The sequence below is a fragment of the Desmodus rotundus genome, chromosome 10 (genome assembly GCF_022682495.2).
Source record: "Desmodus rotundus isolate HL8 chromosome 10, HLdesRot8A.1, whole genome shotgun sequence".
Lineage (NCBI taxonomy): Eukaryota > Metazoa > Chordata > Mammalia > Chiroptera > Phyllostomidae > Desmodus > Desmodus rotundus.
In genome coordinates this window covers 57,935,426-57,953,692 of record NC_071396.1, presented here as the reverse complement: position 1 = coordinate 57,953,692, position 18,267 = coordinate 57,935,426, and the positions used below count along the sequence as shown (strand labels likewise).

The following is an 18,267-nucleotide window of genomic DNA, read 5'->3' as shown; positions in this document are numbered from 1 at the left end:
TACAGTTTTGTCCAGAAGAAGTTCTTGCATCCATATTTGGTGATTTCTGTTTCCCTTCCCCATCCCTGAGGTGTCTGCCAAAATCCTGTATGATTTGTATCATTTCCCAAGCCATTACAGAATATGAGAGCCCAGGTAATTTAGTTATTTTTGAAAAAAGATTCTTAGCAAACGTAAAAAGAAAGGGGAAGTTTTTAAACTCACTGCATGAAATAGACAATATTTCCTGAAACAGGAGATACGAACCTCAAAGAATTTAAAATAAAACATTCATTTATTATTTTTTTAAAGAAGGTAAATGAGGAAAAAAGTAGAATAGTCAGTCTTTTTATCCTAAGTACAGATGAAATTGATTAAACTTTAAATACTGGCCTCCACACACCCGGTTTATTAATTGAAGAATTTCCTCTTACCCAGAATGGGAAGTTCACAGTAAAATCGAGCTTGCCCCTGAGTGGCAGTGACACTTGAGAACTGAACATTTTCCACAATCCTATTTTCTCTTCAGTGCTAGAGGAAATCCTAAAATGGTTAAAAGGCAGGGGATGGGGGGATGGGGTGGGCAGGGGAGGAGATTGAGCGGGGAGAGCAGAAACTACATTTTAAGGAAGACTTCTTTCATTTCCTTGTAAAGCATGAAATCAAATTACAGCTCATGGCCCACAATTATTTTATTTCTACATTTCAAATTCATTTTCTGCTCCTTTTCACTGTTCTTGAACAGGAGTTGTACTGTTGTGCAAAGTCAGCTAAAAAGATTACCCCATATAGCCAATGACACAGTAGCTTAAAGAAGCAAAAGGCAAACTACCGGGTGAGGTTGGCAGCCTATAGCCCATGGAACCCTCATCTGCCTCTACTTGGACAGGAGACAGTGGCAGCCACCACCCCCTTGATCTGAGGAGGCACGGTTACCTCTGCTTTTCCTGTGATGTCTGAGTCTGCCTCTGCTCCTCTCCCAAGAGGGCTCTGGGAGTGGTTCACTCTAGTGCCTCCTAAGGGTGGGCCACATGCCTATGCTGATGGATGGTATGAGGCGGTGCCTGGCGTGATTAATACTCCTTCTTGACAGGGTTGGAAGGTCTTGCCTCTTGTAATTCTCATCCAATCACTCCCATGTTGTTGAAGAGAAAGACTTGCTTTAGTGCTAGTATGTGTTGTATAGGCTCTGTCCCTTTGTAACAAAGAGCATGCCTCATGCTCAGAGCTTCAGCAGGCAGCATATCTAGTTAGCATTTAGTAACATCACATCACATTATTTTTTCCTTTTTGTTGTATCTTTACAATTAACTTCTTATGGCAAGTTTAATATATTTATTTTGGTGTAAAGTTCTTTTAAATATAAATGTATTTGGTTTCACAAAATGACTTGATTTAAACGTATATGAGTAAATACTGGTAAAGGTAGTTTCCATGGTTTAGGTACACCCAGATTTAGGAATTCCTCTCTAGCAAGTCTGACCATGGCTGACTGTGGTGTGAGGATAAGTCTGTAGTCCCACATTGGTCTTACAGAAGGATAAAACAGAATATCTTTATGACCTTTAAACAGACATTATTGGATGTCTACCTTCATCTCTCATCTGCCTCCACAGTTGGATTATAGGATCAAATCTAACTTCTACAGAGTTTCCTAACAGGAGATATGCACACCAAAAGTGGTGCCTGAGATGATTTTATGTGTGCAGGTACAGCATTAAATGATATTAACCACGGTAAGAAAGTTTTTCCTTCTTCAGGGTTCTTTAAATACTCAGCTTCTGTTAGGGAGGTCTCTATAACCTCTAGCTCTGGTGTCTGGCTAGAATTTAGTAGCCGTGTTTTATTTTTCTTGTACTTTTAAAAAATTCTTTTACTTATGGTAAATAATATTATTTTCAAGTGATACAAAGCTTTACTTTTAAAAAAATAGTTTTTGAGTCAGTAATATGTGTACATGGTTCAAAACTTAAAAGGTATAGAAGTGTAGACAGTAAGTGGATGTATCTTCCTTACATTCTGGTCCCTACTTACTGAGTTTACTTCCCCAGAGTCAAACTGCGTTGACCAGTTTCTTCTAAAAATTCCAAGGAGAGTGATTTCAAGCATATACTTTCTCATGTACAATTTGTAGACATGGTGGTATACTGTGCACACACTTTTGGTAAGAGAACCACTCAGGGAATATACTGCCACTGTGCATTTTAGTAGCTGTGTAATATTCTGTTATGTTGATAAACAGAAATAGAGGTAACGGTTTCCCTCCTAACATATAGTCAGGCTGGCCCCATGTGATTGCTGTTGCAGACACAGTGCAGTGATATCCTTGTATATGCCTCATTTGCATGTGGGATGTGGTTGAGTCACAGGTTGTGTGCATTTGCACCTTTGATGGCTATTGCCAAGATGATCTTCAAAGAGGTTTTGCCAGTGTATAGGCCAAATGGACAGGATTGTCTGTCTCCCCCACACCCATAGCATCAGTGGTTGCCGAATGTTTTGGGGTATGGCATGGCCTCTGGAGCTGCATAGCTTGACTTTGAATTTTAGCCCCTCATCCCAGTCCTTTGACCTCATCTCAACATGGGGCTCATCTGCAGGGCTGTCTGGAGGGCTTCGGGAGTCAGTGAGTGTAACTGGCAGTGCCTGGCAGGGCAAGGACTTACTGCTCCTCAGCATGTTTTATTATGGTCACTATTTTGTGACCATTATTTCACTAGGTGAAAACTAGAATCTCAGTGCAGTTTCAACTTGCATTTTTCTTGTTATTGGAGAGGTAGGGCATCTTATTATATGTCTGAGTTCTGTGTATTTCTTTTCTTTGGCCCTGCTTCCTTTCTGACTTCCCTTCAGCTACTTTGGCCTCCTTGCTGATTGTCTGACACCTCAACATCCCATAGGATCTTTGCACCAGCCCTTCCTTCTGCCTGGAATGCTCTTCTTCTGGTTAATTGCCAGCCCCCTCTTCTCTGAGTCCTGGCTCAAATGTCTCTCCTTCTCAATGAGGCCTGTCCTGATAGCCCAGTTTAAAATTGCAGCCTGCCTGCCTTCCATATATTTCTGAGCCTTCTTTTGTTGCTCTGGTTTTTCCTCAGGACACTTATCATGAATTAAGTGTATTATGTGCTTTCGGTCTTACCTCATGACTGGTGAGCCCCACTTGTCAGGATAGGGGTAGTTCTCATCAGTGGGGTCCTGGCAAGGAGGAGTTCAATGAATGTGTTGTTACCTCTTTGTTGATATTGCTTCTAGTTTTGAATGAATTGTTGTTCTTTCTATTATCAATTTGAAAAAGTGTTTTAATACTAAGGAAAGTAGTCCTTTTGCGGGTAGTGTGCGTTTTCAGCTTCTTTCCCCCATCATCTTTGTCCTTCATTTTTCCCTGTCTAGAAATGTTTGATTTTTATGTTAGATTTGTCCATCTTCCTTTTAAAAAGAAATATGTGTTTTGGGGCTTTTGTGTCTTACTTATGTGTTTTTTACTTTTGAGAGTATAAAAAATGCTTTCATAGTTTTTCTTCCAGTACTTTTCCAGTTTTATGTTTTCATATTTAAAGCTTTGGTCCATTTGGAATTTATTTTGGTGCAATGTGTAAGGTAGAGATTTGATTATAGTTTTATCTAGACAGCTACCCACTGTCCCTATGTCACTGCTGTATGCTTTTCCCAGTTTACAGATGTGGACAGTGAGGCTCAGAGAAAGAAGGTTACTTACCCAGGATTTTGCAGCCAGTAAACCTCATTACTGCCCTCTCTCATCCTGCAGGTAGGGAAACAGGCCGTTTTGCCATGAGTCTCTGGAGCTTATTGTGCTTTGGCTTTTTTTCCTTTTGGCAGGGATTGAGCACCTCTGTTTGTCAGCTGTCCTGTCTGAAGCTGTTTATTTTTTCCCTTGGTCTCTTACACGGGCTCTCTTTTTTGTTTTTCCTGTTTTTGCATCACTAACATTGCTCCCATTGTTCTCCTGAGTTCTTTTCTAAAAAAGTTAAATGTATTGGGGTGATATTGGTTAATAATATTATATGAGTTTCAAGTGTAAAGTACTCTAATACATCTTCTGTATATTGCATTGCGTACTCATCTCTCAAAGTTTAGTCTTCTTCTGTCACCATATATTTAACTTCTTTTACCCTCTCTAACCTGTCCCTATCCTTTTCTCCTCTGGTAACAACCATGCTGTTGTCTGTGTTAATGAGTTTTTTGTTTGTTTTGCTTGTTAATTTGTTGCTTTTAGTTTTATATCCCACATATGAGTGAAATCATTTTGTTCATGATCTTTTCTGTCTGACTTACTTGGTTTAGCATGATATTCTCAAGATCCATCCACGTGTCACAAATGGCAGAATTTGATCCTTTTCATGACTGAGTAGTATTCCATTGCAGTCACATACCATATCTTCTTTACCTAATCATCCATCAAAGGATGCTTGGGTTGTTTCCATGTCTTGGCTGCCATGAATAATGCTGCAACAAACATAGGGGTACATACATCTTAACAAATAAATGTTTTCAATTTTTTTTTTTTGGTAGATACCCAGAAGAGCAATTGCTGAGTCATCTGGTAGTTCTATTCTTAGTTTTTTGCGGAAACTCCATACTGTTTTCTATAGTGGCTGTAACAATATAAATTTTTCCACAAGCTCTCCAACACTTGTTATTTCTTGTTTTGTTGATAATAGCCATTCTAACAGGTGTAAGGTGGTGCCTTGTTGTGGTTTTTATTTGCATTTCTCTTATAGCTAGTGAAATTGAGCACTTTTTCATGTATCTGTTGGCCTTTTGTATATTTTCTTGGGAAAAAGAGTCTGTTCAGGTCCTATGCCCATTTTTTAATTAGATTTTTTGGTTGTTAGTTGTGTAAGTTCTTCATATATTTTGGATATTAGCCCTTTGTTGGAGGTATTATTTATTTGCAAATGTCTTCTCCCATTCAGCTGGTTGGTTGCCTTTTGTTTTTGTTGATGGTTTCTTTTGCTGTGCAGAAGCTTTTTATTTGATATAGTCCCATTCATTTAGTTTTGCCTTTACTTCCTTTGCCTTGGGGGTCAAATTCATAACTCTAAGACCTTGGTCCAAAAGTTTAGTACCTATGTTTTCTTCTGTGTATTTAATTGTTTTAGGCCTTATATTTAGGTCTTTGATATATTTTGAGTTACTTTTTGTGTATGGTATCAAAAATGGCAGTCTAGTTACATTCTTTTGTATGTCGCTTTCCAGTTTTCCTCCAGGCTTTCTTTAGGTGGATAAATGTCCATTTCACTCCCTCCTGCAGGACAGTACCTCGGGTTTGGGATTTCCTAGAGAACACTGGCATTGTGTCTTTACACCTTGTCTGTTCTTCTTCCCATCTTCAAGGCCTTTTCATCTGCTCTTCAGGATGCTGTAGCATTCCCAGGAAACTCAGGAATGCAGGACTCAGAAATGCTAGCAATAGAAAAAGCAGAAATTTTGAAATCAGGCAGCTCCAGGTTCTTGCCCTGCCTCTGACCAGACCTCAGATTTCTCTTTGTTAAAACACCTCTGCATGGTGTTGTGGTGAGGGTGAGAGCTAAGGCACATCAAGCAGAAGAAGAAGCTCATGTGCCATCAAGAGCCAGGCTGGTAGTATAAATGCTGGGTGTCAGGTCATAGGGAGTAGTATGGACCAGGGTAATATTGGGAATACATTGGTGTTCTCAAGGGACAGCAACTTCTTAGCCATTTCAGATACAGGCCCCATGCTGTCACATTTGCTGACTCATGAAGATTTTTATGTGCTCTCTCTTGAATTGTAAGTTTTGCCAGTATGTTCATATTCTCAGGGGCACTGTTCAAGCTAAATAACACTCTTTTCCAATCTTGCATATCTTAAGTGTCAGTTTGCAACCAGTGATGTGAAGTCCCAAGCATATGGCTTGATGCCAGGCCAGCTCCCAATCCATGGTGGCTGTCATTTGGAGCGTGGCCACATCTTCTGAGTTTCTTTTTGGTCAAGCAACATGCTGGTTACATTGGATGCTAGGTGAGCTCCACTCCTGCATGTTACCTATGGTATTTGGAATGACTGAAATGTGTTCTTTTGGTCCATTCACTGGTGTGGCATGTCATTTATCTAGAGAACAGGAAGCTGAGGTTTTGTTGTTAACATGTCCTGGGATGTTGTCCAGTCTTGCCCGCCCAGGTTCTCTTACTTGTGTCTCCTGGCTGATCTGGAGGAATTCAGCAGGATGTTTGTGGAGGATCCCACCTTTGCAGGCTGGGTTAAAACAATAAGAATTTCCTACCTATTGGTAGATACAGTGCTCTAGGTGTTGTTGGCTTGCACTCACCAAAGACCCCTGTGATGGGTTCATGGATACCACTGGATTTGGGCGAGGAATTGTTTGTTTAGTGGAACAAAATAGTATTTGTTCCACGTTGCTGTTAATATTCTTCCTCCTCCTCCTCCTTCATAAAGGGTATGGGGGCCTTTGTGTATTTATGAATCATAGGGAAGGAGATAGCCATTTTTAGAGCTCTTACTAAGCTGGGCGTTGTGATACAAATACTAATTCTGATAGTGTTTTTTGTATATGTCAAATGCTGTGCTAGCACCCTTTTTGCTGTTGTCTCTGGCATCAGCATTCTGCAGAGGAAGAATCCAGACTCCAAGAGGTGAACAGGTGCATTTGCCTGAGGCTGCACAGCTGGCAGGGGTGGAGCTGTGCCTTCCACTGGGGTCCTGGCCAGGTCTGCTGGGCCCCAGGCTGTTGCTTCCCTTGCTTCCCTGTGTGTCTGCTAGGGTATTGGAGGTAGACTTTCCTAGCTGCTGTCACATGCTTCCTGCTAAAGGGCAGCACCCCTCTCCATGGTGTTACTTGTTCACATGTCCCAGAGCAGAATCTACCATCCTTCTAGGCTGACTCCTATCTTTGTATCTGAGTTTACAGTGGGGTCACAAAAAATCAAAATGGACTTGTCATCCCTGTTTTACAGATGAGGAACTGGAGCTCAGAGAGGGCAAATAGTATTATGAAACTGCCCTTCCTCTGAAGCTGTTTGTGAAAATGGCTGTCTGATAAGAACAGCTGTCAAGATCCCATTGTTAGCCTCCTCCAGTTACCTGGACCTCCCCTGGCCTCCTGGCACCTCAGTTGAGGGGGGTTTGGGGCTTGGCCAGGGCCTCCAGATTGTTGAAGTCATCTCATGTCCCACAGCAGATGGTGTGATCCTGGTGATTGTGCAGTAGGGTGAGACGGAGTAAACATTTGACATCAGGTGAGGGAGGTGCAGGGATGAGGAGAAGGGCTATCAGGCGGTGTTTGCAAGTCAGACATACTGCCTGTGGCAGGAAGGGTCCCAGGGCCTGCCCATTCCCTTGCTCTTCCTCCTCCACTACCCCTCACTCTGTCAGTAGCCTTAGTTTTTTTTTTTTCCACGTGTTTTTGCTTGGGGCAATATGGATTAGTGGGAACAGCTGGACCCTGAATGCTGATGCTGAGCCAGAGCTGAGAGCTTGGCTTGGCACCAACAGCCATCAGTGCAGCTCCTACTTACTAAGGGCTCAGCAGGCCCTGGCCCCACGATTCTCCCCAAAACTTTTGCAGTGAGCACTTTCATTTAAACTCTGATTTTACAAAAGAGGAAATCCAGCCTCTAGTAGGGCTATGATTTAGATGCCCAGCCAGGAGCCCCAAACCCTGGTCTTCCTCTTCTTCCCACCTGGCCCTTGGATCCCTGACTACAAAATGAGACTGTGCCAGATCCTTTGATTCTGTGTTAAGGAGGGTGGGACAGACATCCCTGGTACACTGGTACACCCTCTTGTGAATCAGTAGGAATTCAATAGGGAAACTCCAATGTCACCCTACTTTGAGAAAAGTATCAGAGGGAGGAAAGCTAAAATGCATAAAACTGATACACACCTAAATGGATTCTCCTTAAGGGAGCAGAATGGCCCCAGTGTGATGGAAGTCTTGATATCTCCTGGCAGAGAGTCAGGTCTGGGATCACTGAACCTTTTGGAATCTGACCAATACTGGGTTCTCACCCAAGCTGGATGGCTTGGGGCAAGTTATTTAACCTGCCTGAGCCTTAGTCTTCTTGCCCATAAAATGAGCAGATAAGCAATACATTGAATAAATGAATACAGATAGCAGCAATAATGAGCACCTGAGATCACAGAGCTGCAGCACTTCCTTCTACTGAGCTCTAAGGAGCTGCACTCTGAGGGGGACCCCTGACACCCACTTTGTTGTTCTGCAGCACCCACAGGGGCTGGCACACATGCCGCTGTCCATGTACAGAGCAAGTTTTTCACTCTGGACACAAGATCACTGCTCAGGGATGCAGGGTGCTATGGTAGAAACAAGGTGTCCTGGGTTCACATCCCTCTGACTGAGTCCTTGTTTCTGGACCTCGACTTGGTTACTTCATCTCTCCAAGTCTTTGTTTTTTTGTCTGTGGTATCCACATTGCAGAGTTGAGATGCAGTTTAAATGAGGTGAAGATGCATAGAATACTACTGTGCACACCACAGTAGTAGTTGTAGAAGGAAAAACAATGATATTAACTAATGTTGTTGAGGATTTCCTGTGTCCTAGGTGCTGTTTTAAACCTTCTTCATATGTTATCTCATTTAATCTTCACAGCAGTCCAGTGACTTGGCCCATCATTGTCCTCCTTATATAGATGAGGCTGAGGCACATGGAGATTTGTTGCATACAGCAAGTGGTTGTAATAATAGTATGATATAAATTGCCACTGTAGTTTTTTGTTATTGATAACAATGCATTTACATTATTTATTGAACATTTAATGTCACCAGTTGACATGCATTTTTCTTTATTTTAAATTTAATATGATTTTTTGGTTTTCAGATGCCTATAGCTTTTGATTAAAAATCAAATTTTGATTAACTCTCTGGTTTTGCAGTTGCTAAAATATATTTAAAGTTTTACATTCTACTTCTCTAGCTGAGCCTTTTTTTCTGAACACCATTTGTTTCTTTCAGTTCCAGAAGTAAAATTAAATCTCACAAATAACATATTTTGTTCAATGCTGACCTTTGTAAGTTTTTCTTTATTTTTTTGACATTAAAATATATAATCTACAGAATTAGAAATTTTAAAAGTACTGAGAAACTTTAATCCTGTTATAATTATTCTGCAAAATTTTAAAGCAGCGATTTTCAACCAGTGTGCCACAAGAATTTTTAAAATATGCAATATCCGACTATTTAGTCAGAAGCACTGACCTCTTTCCCTTAGATTGTCCAATAAAAAATAAAGTGACAATAGCCAACACAATAGCTATCCAGTGTGAATGAATCAAAATTATACCTTTTTTTGTCATCAGCAGAAAATATATTTTTTGGTGTGCTGCAGAATTTTAGTAATTAGTTTATGTGTGCCATGAGATGAAAAAGGTTGAAAATTGCTGCTTTAAAGGAGTTTATAGTCAGTATAACCAGATGAAAAGCTCTGATAGATTGGGAAATATAGAGGGTCATTTGTACATTGCAAGTTTTTGTCTTGTATTTCCCATTTCCTCACTGTGACTCTGGTCTCAGAACCATTTCCTACTCCTGGTTCATGGGAATTGGGAAGGACACTGTTTGATTCATTGCAGCAATACTAGGGGTTTGAAAAAGACAACATGGGCCAATTATGTTACTCCCTGTCATCTGATCAAAAGTTTGATGAAGAAATGGAGTAACTGAGAGTTACTTCCAGGCAGCAGGTAGTTGTCTGATGCTAACCGCAGTTTCCAGTGGTGCCCTGGTTCTCAAAAGGGTCAGTCAAGTCACTGTGACCTCTGGTCTCCTTGAAAATCTCTGATGTTGGCTGCACTGCAACAGTCTGCTCCAGAGGCTGGCCTTTTGGATCACAGCTGTGTGCTCCCTGCAACAAAGGTAGCTTGTAGATGTTAGAATAGGCTAAAGAGGAAATCTCCATGGACCTTGGAGGGTTTGGGTCTTGTATGCACTTATCTTTCTGGGTTTGTCAGTTCACTTTCATTTCCCATCCCCAGGATCCCAAAGGCATCAGATGGGAGGTGGATTAAATACTTGGAATATATTATCCTTCTCTTCCAGCCATTGGGCCAAGACAGGGCACTCCTTGATAGTTTTATAGACCAATAAGAAATTGAATCTCAGAGAAAAGGAGCAGATTCCCTGTAAAGAAAGTGTAAGATGTAGGGGGAACTATCGTTTGCTCAATCAGTCCAACAAAGATTGACTAAGCTATATCCAAGTTAGGTCTTATACTGGTTGCTACAAATACAGATTGAAACCCCAGGCTTTGCTCTGTGAGCTCTCAGTGTGGAGGGGGTGGGGTTAGGGTAGGGAGGGTAGTATATGGCATGTGAGGAAGAGGATGAACTAAAGTTCAGATCTTTTCTCCACCCCCTATTTGCTGAAGAACCCAGGGCAGTCACCTAACTTCTCTAAGCCCAAATTTCTCATCTGTGAAGTGGGTCAATAATAGTTTGGGTGAGGTAAGGGATGGCATTTAGGTTTTAGAAGGAGCCCCCCAGGTAGTTGGAATTATTCTTGAAACAAGGTCCTTAAGTCACACATGGGGTAGAATAGTCTTGGCTCTGTGGGTGTAGCTTTGCCCACTAGAGTTGGGGTCCACTGCGTCAGGCTCTGGGGCCATTCTGCTGTGAAATCTTTGCTGCGAATGGCACCCAGGGAGCTTCTTCTCACTATTCACTAAAACCTGCTGACTCAAAGTCTGCTGCCTCAAAACCTCCTACTGCCTCAAAACTTGACCACAGAGCCCTGTGACTGGTGACAGGTTTGCTTGTGGCTGGAGAACCTGTGGAGAGGCCTGAGGTGGGTGGGGTTCAGACTAGTGTGTGTCGTGTTTGTTTCTATGTGTCTGTGTGTGGAAGCACCCCAGGGCAGAGCGAGGAGCACAGAGAAGGGCTCTATGAAGTACAGTGTGATGCTCAGCACAGGGGAGCATTCCAGGACTGTGAAGTAAAAGGGGACCCCCAAAGCCACACCACAGAGATTGTTTTTAATCATAGGACAGTGGGAGCTCTTAGCAGGAGAATAACACAGTCAGATCAATGTTTTATTTGACTATTTTTTAATGTACTTAACATAATTTTATAGATTTCTGAATGGATAGTACACATTCCTGTTTAAAATGAAAAGATACAGAAGAATCTACAGTCAAGATTTTTCTTTCTGCCCCATCCACTGTCTGTCTGTCACCTAGCTCTCTCCCTAATAGACAACCAAAAGTTAATTGTTTTGCTTGTATTCCTTCAGAGATATTTTATGCATATAGAAGCAAATACTCATATATGGCACATGCACACACACACCCTTTTCCTCCTTTTAACACAACATTGTTCTGCTCCTTTTCTTACTTCACTTTGGAGATCATCCCAGAGTACTATAGAAAGCAATTCTTCATTCTTGTTAATGGCTGTATAGTATTCTGTCTCATGGGTGTAGCATTATTTTAATCCTGTCCCCTACTGATAGACATTCCATGGTTTTCAACTTTAGCTACAACAAGCATGCTACAGGGACACTTCACATGTATGCAGGCTTGATTGTGTCAAAGATTACATATCTTTGATAATGGTTTCCAAATTGATCTTTATAGAGGTTGTTCTAACTTAACCCCTCCCCACCCTTCTGACAGTATATGAATCAATTATGCATATTTAGAAAGTTCCTTTTGGGAGGTTGTTTGGAGGATGGGTTTCAGAGGCACAAATTGAGGCAAAGGGACCCATTTGGGAACAGCTGACATGGGACTGACATGAACCATGGGGCTAGAGCTGGAACAGAAATGGATTCCGGGGCTGAGTTGGTGATTCAGTAGAAATATGAGAGAGTCTTTCAGATGAGGTTTTATAGGCCTCAGTTGTTTAAAAAGGTGAGTCTGTTTTACACAATTTGTCTGTTCACGGTAGATGATAGAACCAATGTCCCCCTTCTGTTTGGCTGTAGTAGAGAACTGGGCCCTACTACCTGGCGACTTGACAAGGGAGATGCCAAGGGGGGCTGCTCTGAGCACCTGGCCTGCCCCTCCAGGTCCCTTTGTATTACACTTCCACTTGTGTCCCCAGCTGATATGGTAAGGTAGAAAAGGGAGCTGGGGAGGATGAAATGGAGGTGAGGGAGAAGTGTTGGGATACTTAGAGTCAGAGACACATACTGTTTTTCCTGGGGGCAGCTAGGGGAGCTGTGCAGGTCAGTGGTGGCCAGGGAAGAATATGTCCTCAGTAGGGTCAGGCACCCTGGTTTCTACTGAAAACAGTTTGGTTTCAGTTGGCTGTGTGATCTAGAGCAAATGACACCATGACTCTGAGTCTCACCTTCAACTGAAATACAAGGCTTTAGAAAAATCTGTGTGGCTGACTAGTGTGCCAGTAAGTGTGCCAACAAAAAAGACTGCCCCTCCTCTTTGCCTTCCCTTTCCCAGAAGTAGGGTTCTATCATGAACGTCACCCACAGAAGAGTCTTCTTCTGTCTCACCATGACAATAATTTGGTCCTGAAAACCCCTCATGGGGCAAAGAGAAAATGTTTGCATATTCTTGCATCCACAAAATAATACCCTTTTTATTGAAGCTATTCCTAATCCCATTTAAAAGAACACAGTTACTTCACTGGCTAACATTAGTTTTCCTTACACAGAACTGAACAGCAGTTTCCCTTCATTGACTTCTCTGTAATTTGTCCATCTGCTGCTGTTCAGCTCAGGTGTGGCTGGGTATTCAGGCCATGCTTACAATCTGGCATGCATATACACATATATGTGCATGCACACATGCATGTACATGCATGATGCTCTGTTAATATAGCTGAACTTTGTGTGCTCCTACTCTGCCCCCTATAGGGAAAACAGGAACCTCCCCACCCCAACCAGAATGGAAAGCACAGAAGAAGTGAAGAAGTGAGCAGATGTAGTCCACCCAAACATGAGATGATCACGGTGAAACCCCAAACACTGTGAGGAAAAGATGTGGGAGCCATTGAGAATATGCCCCCTCCTGCCCCAACTCCTCCTTCACTTTTTTAGTCCTTCTCTTCTCTGCCTTGGCAAGGGCAAGTCCATAAGCATTTGTCATCTAATACTGAGCTTTTTTTTGTTGTTGTTCCACTTATTTTTTTTAAATATATTTATTGATTATGCTATTACAGTTGTCCCATTTACCCCCTTCACTCCACTCCATCCTGCCCACCCCCTCCCTCCCACATTCCCCCCTATAGTTCATGTCCATGGGTCATACTTATAAGTTCTTTGGCTTCTACATTTCCTACACTATTCTTACCCTCCCCCTGTCTATTTTCCACCTATCATCTATGCTACTTATTCTCTGTACCTTTCCCTCCCTCTCCCTCTCCCACTCCCCTATTGACACCCCTCCATGTGATCTCCATCTCTGTGGTTCTGTTCCTGTTCTAGTTGTTTGCCTAGTTTGCTCTTGTTTTTGTTTTAGGTGTGGTCGTTAATAACTGTGAGTTTGCTGTCATTCTTACTGTTCCTATTTTTGATCTTCTTTTTCTTAGGTAACTCCCTTTAACATTTCATATAATAAGGGCTTGGTGATGATGAACTTCTTTAACTTGACCTTATCTGAGAAGCACTTTATCTGCCCTTCCATTCTAAATGATAGCTTTGCTGGATACAGTAATCTTGGATGTAGGTCCTTGCGTTTAATCTTGGGTAATGTAATTATGATGTGCCTTGGTGTGTTCCTCCTTGGGTCCAGCTTCTTTGGGACTCTCTGAGCTTCCTGGACTTCCTGGAAGTCTATTTCCTTTGCCATATCAGGGAAGTTCTCCTTCAATATTTGTTCAAATAAGTTTTCAATTTTTTGTTCTTCCTCTTCTCCTTCTGGCACCCCTATAATTTGGATGTTGGAACGTTTCGAGATGTCCTGGATGTTCCTATGCCTCTCCTCATTTTTCCGAGTTCTTGTTTCTTCATTCTTTTCTGGTTGGATGTTTGTTTCTTCCTTCTGGTCCACACCGTTGATTTGAGTCCCAGTTTCCTTCGCATCACTATTGGTTCCCTGTACATTTTCCTTTGTTTCTCTTAGGATAGGCTTCATTTTTTCATCTACTTTTCGAACAGATTCAACCAATTCTGTGAGCATATTGATAACCAGTGCTTTGAACTGTGCGTCCGATAGGTTGGCTATCTCTTCCTCACTTAGTTGTATTTTTTCTGGAGCTTTGAAGTGTTCTGTCATTTGGGCTTTTTTTTTTTTTGGTCTTGGTGCTTCTGTTACTTTAAGGGGTGGAGCCTTAGGTGTTCACCGGGGCGGGGTAACGCTGGTCTGGTTGCTGTGCTGTGATGCTGTACGTGGGGGAGGGGCCAAGAGGGAGCAATGGCGCCGGCCTCACTCTCCTCCGGATTTCAGTCTTTCACTCCGCTACCCACAATCAAACTGGGCCCCTCTGGTGCTGGTTCCCCAGTGGGTGGGCTTGTGCACACTCTGTGCCCCTGTGGGTCTCTGCAACGACCTCTCCTGTGAGGCTGGGAGTCTCTCCTGCTGCTGCCCCAACCCCCACAGGCGCTTTCAATCAGAGGTTTGAGGCTTTATTTACCCACGCTGGAGCCCTGGGTTGTGCAGTCTGCTTCGCTCCCCGCCGTTCGCCCGGTTTATCTGTGTGCGAATGTGGGGCCCCGGGGTGCTACCCACTGCTCTGCCTGCCCCGCTCTCCGCCACTCCGAGTCCGGCCCTCTCAGTTTATCTGCACAAATGTAGGGTTGCAGGGTCTGCTAGTGCTCGGACTGCCTGCCCTGTTAGTCCCACACTCCGCCAGTCTCAGTCCTGCCACGGCAACGTGAGTCCTCTCCACCCAGGTGCCCGTCTCCGCCCCTCCTACCGGTCTGGATGAATGTTTATTTTGTATTTCCTTGGTGTCGGACCCCCTTGCTGTTCGATTCTCTGTCAGTTCTGGTTGTGTGAGGAGGCGCAGTGTGTCTACCTACGCCGCCATCTTGGTTCTCCCTGTTCCACTTATTTATAATACTGAGCTTTTTTTCGCTTGTTTTTGCCTGTGTAGGATGGAATGAAATTGTAGGATTGTGCAATAGAGAGGCATGGATTTTAGAGTCACCCAGCCCTGCTTCAGGCTAGCTGTGTGGCCTGGGCAAACTCTCTTTTGTAGGCCTCAGTTTTCTCATCTCTAAATGGTGTAACATGCCTGCCTTCTATGGTGGTTATGAGGATTCAGTCAAATCACGTAGGTCAAAGCGTGTCACCTGTGGCCTGGTGGTAGAAGGTGTGTGGTAATTGTTCATTTCCCACTCTGCCCCCTTTTAATACTTTAATTGGGCTGATTTTGCCTGACCTAGGGCATCAGGCAGCTTTCTGAGCTAACCTCTCCCTTTTCCATTTCTAACCTTGTCTTCTCTTCTTCCAGGGGCCCAGATCATTGATCTAATGATGCTGGTCATTGATGTGACCAAGGGGATGCAGACCCAGTCAGCAGAATGCCTTGTGATTGGGCAGATCGCCTGCCAGAAGCTGATCGTGGTGCTGAACAAGGTGGACCTCTTGGCTGAAGGGAAGAGACAGGCAGCAATAGACAAAATGACCAAGAAAATGCAGAAGACCCTAGAGAACACCAAGTAGGTTTGCCAATGAGTGGAAGGTTTACATATTAGGCAGGCTTCAGAGCGCACAGATTGGGCAGGCAGTTGCCCTAGTACGTAGGATCTCGCCTGGCCCTTGCTTGTATGAAGGGTAAAGGCTAAGGTGCTGTTGCAAGAGGCCAAACAGTCTAGAGGCATAAAGAAGCAAGAAGTTGATTTTATAGGTAATTTCCTAACAGGAGCAGTGGGTGGTTCTGCTCTGCACAGTGTTCAGAAACCCAGGTTGTCTCCATTTTGCTGACCCTCCACTGCAGGATGTGTCCTTATTTGTGCAAAATGGGCACAGGCATGGGCACTGCTGTGTACATGTTTACAGGAAGGTCCACTGTGTATGTAGGTCCTGGGCCTGGAAGGGGCATACCCTTCCCACTGAGATTCTGTTGGTGAGGACTGCATCCTACCTGCTGGTTTAGCTAGGGAATGTGTCCCCTCACTGTTTATCTACAATTGGGTCATCAAAAGGAGATACGAGTTCTGGTGGGTGGTTGGATGTTTCTGTTGTAGAGGCTTATAAAATTGGATGGATAGGCAGATGAATGGACCAATGGACATTGCTATTGAGGAGAGACTATGAAAGGTCAGATTACAAAAGGACCTTTGTAGTATTTCACGCTAAGGAATTTACAGTTTCATCTTGTAGAAATTAGGGAGTTAAAGAATTTTGTGCATGGGACTGACTGAAAGAGGTTTCCCTCCCATCTAGAGATGACTGGCTGCAGGTGGAAGGATGGCATCGCAAAGAGGATATGGAAGCAGCGGGGAGACAGATGGGAAGAGGTCATGGTGGTTTTTCCAGGAAGAGAAGTGTGGCTCAGAGTTCAGGTAGTAGGAGAGGAGGGTGATCTAGGGAGATTCAGAAGGCCTTGTCAGGCTATTGGCTGTGCCTACAATCATCACATTCTGATAGGAGAGGTCCCTGGGAGTAGGAAGGTGACAGTGCTACTAGGTAGGGTGGGGATGAGAGAGAGGTGGGGACTAAAGGACAGAAGCCACCTGGTTACTTAGGTGGCCAAGGGAATAACTAATTCTGATGTGGTTGAGAAAATGAGAAAATGTCCTTGTTGAGTACACAGTGTTGACAGACCTCATTGTTTTACCAGTTCCTGTCTTCCATTCTGGGCCAGCACTTTTTGATCAATATTAAGTAGTGGTCACCAGGAGACAGCAATGCTTCCACTGTGCTATGCAGCCTGAAACAATATCCTGCTACTTCCACCTCTCCTTCTGCCTGTGGAGGGCAAGCAAGTAGAGAATGTTTTTGTTTTCCCATCCTAAAGATTGATATGCCTTGTCATTTATGACTTCTTTTTTAGATCCAACACCTGCAGTTCTCAAGTTGATTAAATTAAAGCTCCAGTCCTGTGAATGGGCCAAATATGTCATAAAAGATATTTCCTAGCGCTGTCTTTTGTTAGCAAAATTCATCAATCCGATAAAATCGACACATTTAGATAAGTGTTGCATAAGAATTCAGACTTTGTTATTCCCAATGGAAGTGGATATGAGACTGTAAAAAGGAAGATAAAAAATTATATCTTCTTCTTTTTAGTGACTTATTTGATTCCCTACTGTTTTGTTTATTTGTCATAAAGGGAGAACAGATCCCTTGGACTCCTGCATAAAAACCCAGCACAATGTCAGTATCTTTCACCATACAAACAGGACCTTCTGGGAGGGGCTTAGGGTATTTTTAAGGCTGAATCAATATTAATTATTTCAATTAGTTAAACTTAAGGAAAATTCTCACTTGCCTGTTTAAATTACCATTCAATTTTAATTTATTGGTTGAATGTCAAATTGTCTAAGGAGACTTGAAACCTCTCTTCTCCTTTTTCAGTGCCCAGAGGGCTGGAGAGGAACTCAGATATAAGGAGAGGATTACTGCCCTTGATAGGTTAAAGTTAGTGGGCCCCCTGGGCCTGTGGCCAGGCAGGGTAAGGCGGGCCCCCTCATAAGAAAACATTAGTTCTTCCCTCTGTGCAACAATGAACTTCTTTAAATCATTTTAAGTGACTATTTCCTTTTCTTATGGTCCTTTGTTAAGTAAATCCTTTATAAATTCTGGTTCAAATGTGAAGAAACTTTCTGGAAGAGAAAAATTTGGACGGGTGAACAATGTATATATTAAAACCTGAAAAAGTGTTAAGACATAACAGTTTTTTTTCCTATCCAAAGAGTAATTGAAAGAAAATTTGGAAAATAGAGAAAGTGACTGAAAGAAAGGAGACCACCCAAAGATTTTTCTCAAAATAGCAGCTGCTGACATTTTGGTTTATTTCATTCCTATTTTTTCATTATATATAGTATTGCCCCCACTTTTTAAATTTTAGTAAAATATATGTAACATAATATTTATTCTTTTAACTGTTTGTAAATGTAGAATTCAATGGCATCAAATACATTTACAAAGCTGTGTACCCATCACCATAGTCAGTACTGAAAATTTTTGCGTGATTCCCAACATAAACTCTACCCATTAAACAATAACTTCCCTTTTCTCCCTCCTCCCCCAGCCTCTGGTAACCTTTATTCTGTTTTCTGTCCATAAAAAATTGCCTATTCTAGGTTCCTTATATAATTGGAATAATATAATATTTGGCCTAATGTATGTGTTTTATTTTACTTAATATGATGCTTTCATGTCCCATTCATGTTGTTGCATGTGTCAGAATTTCTTTTAATAGCTGAAT

The 18,267-nt window shown here is 42.5% G+C and overlaps 1 protein-coding gene across 3 annotated transcripts in view; it reads left to right on the top strand.

The window, feature by feature from the left end:
- Positions 1 to 18,267, top strand: part of EEFSEC (eukaryotic elongation factor, selenocysteine-tRNA specific) — a 365,489-nt gene that overhangs the window by 100,910 nt on the left and 246,312 nt on the right. For all 3 annotated transcript variants that reach the window (XM_024580197.3, XM_045187763.2, XM_045187762.2), the window contains one exon: positions 15,346 to 15,553. In XM_024580197.3, the coding sequence (XP_024435965.2) occupies positions 15,346 to 15,553 (208 nt within the window). The remainder of the gene's footprint in view (positions 1 to 15,345; positions 15,554 to 18,267) is intronic.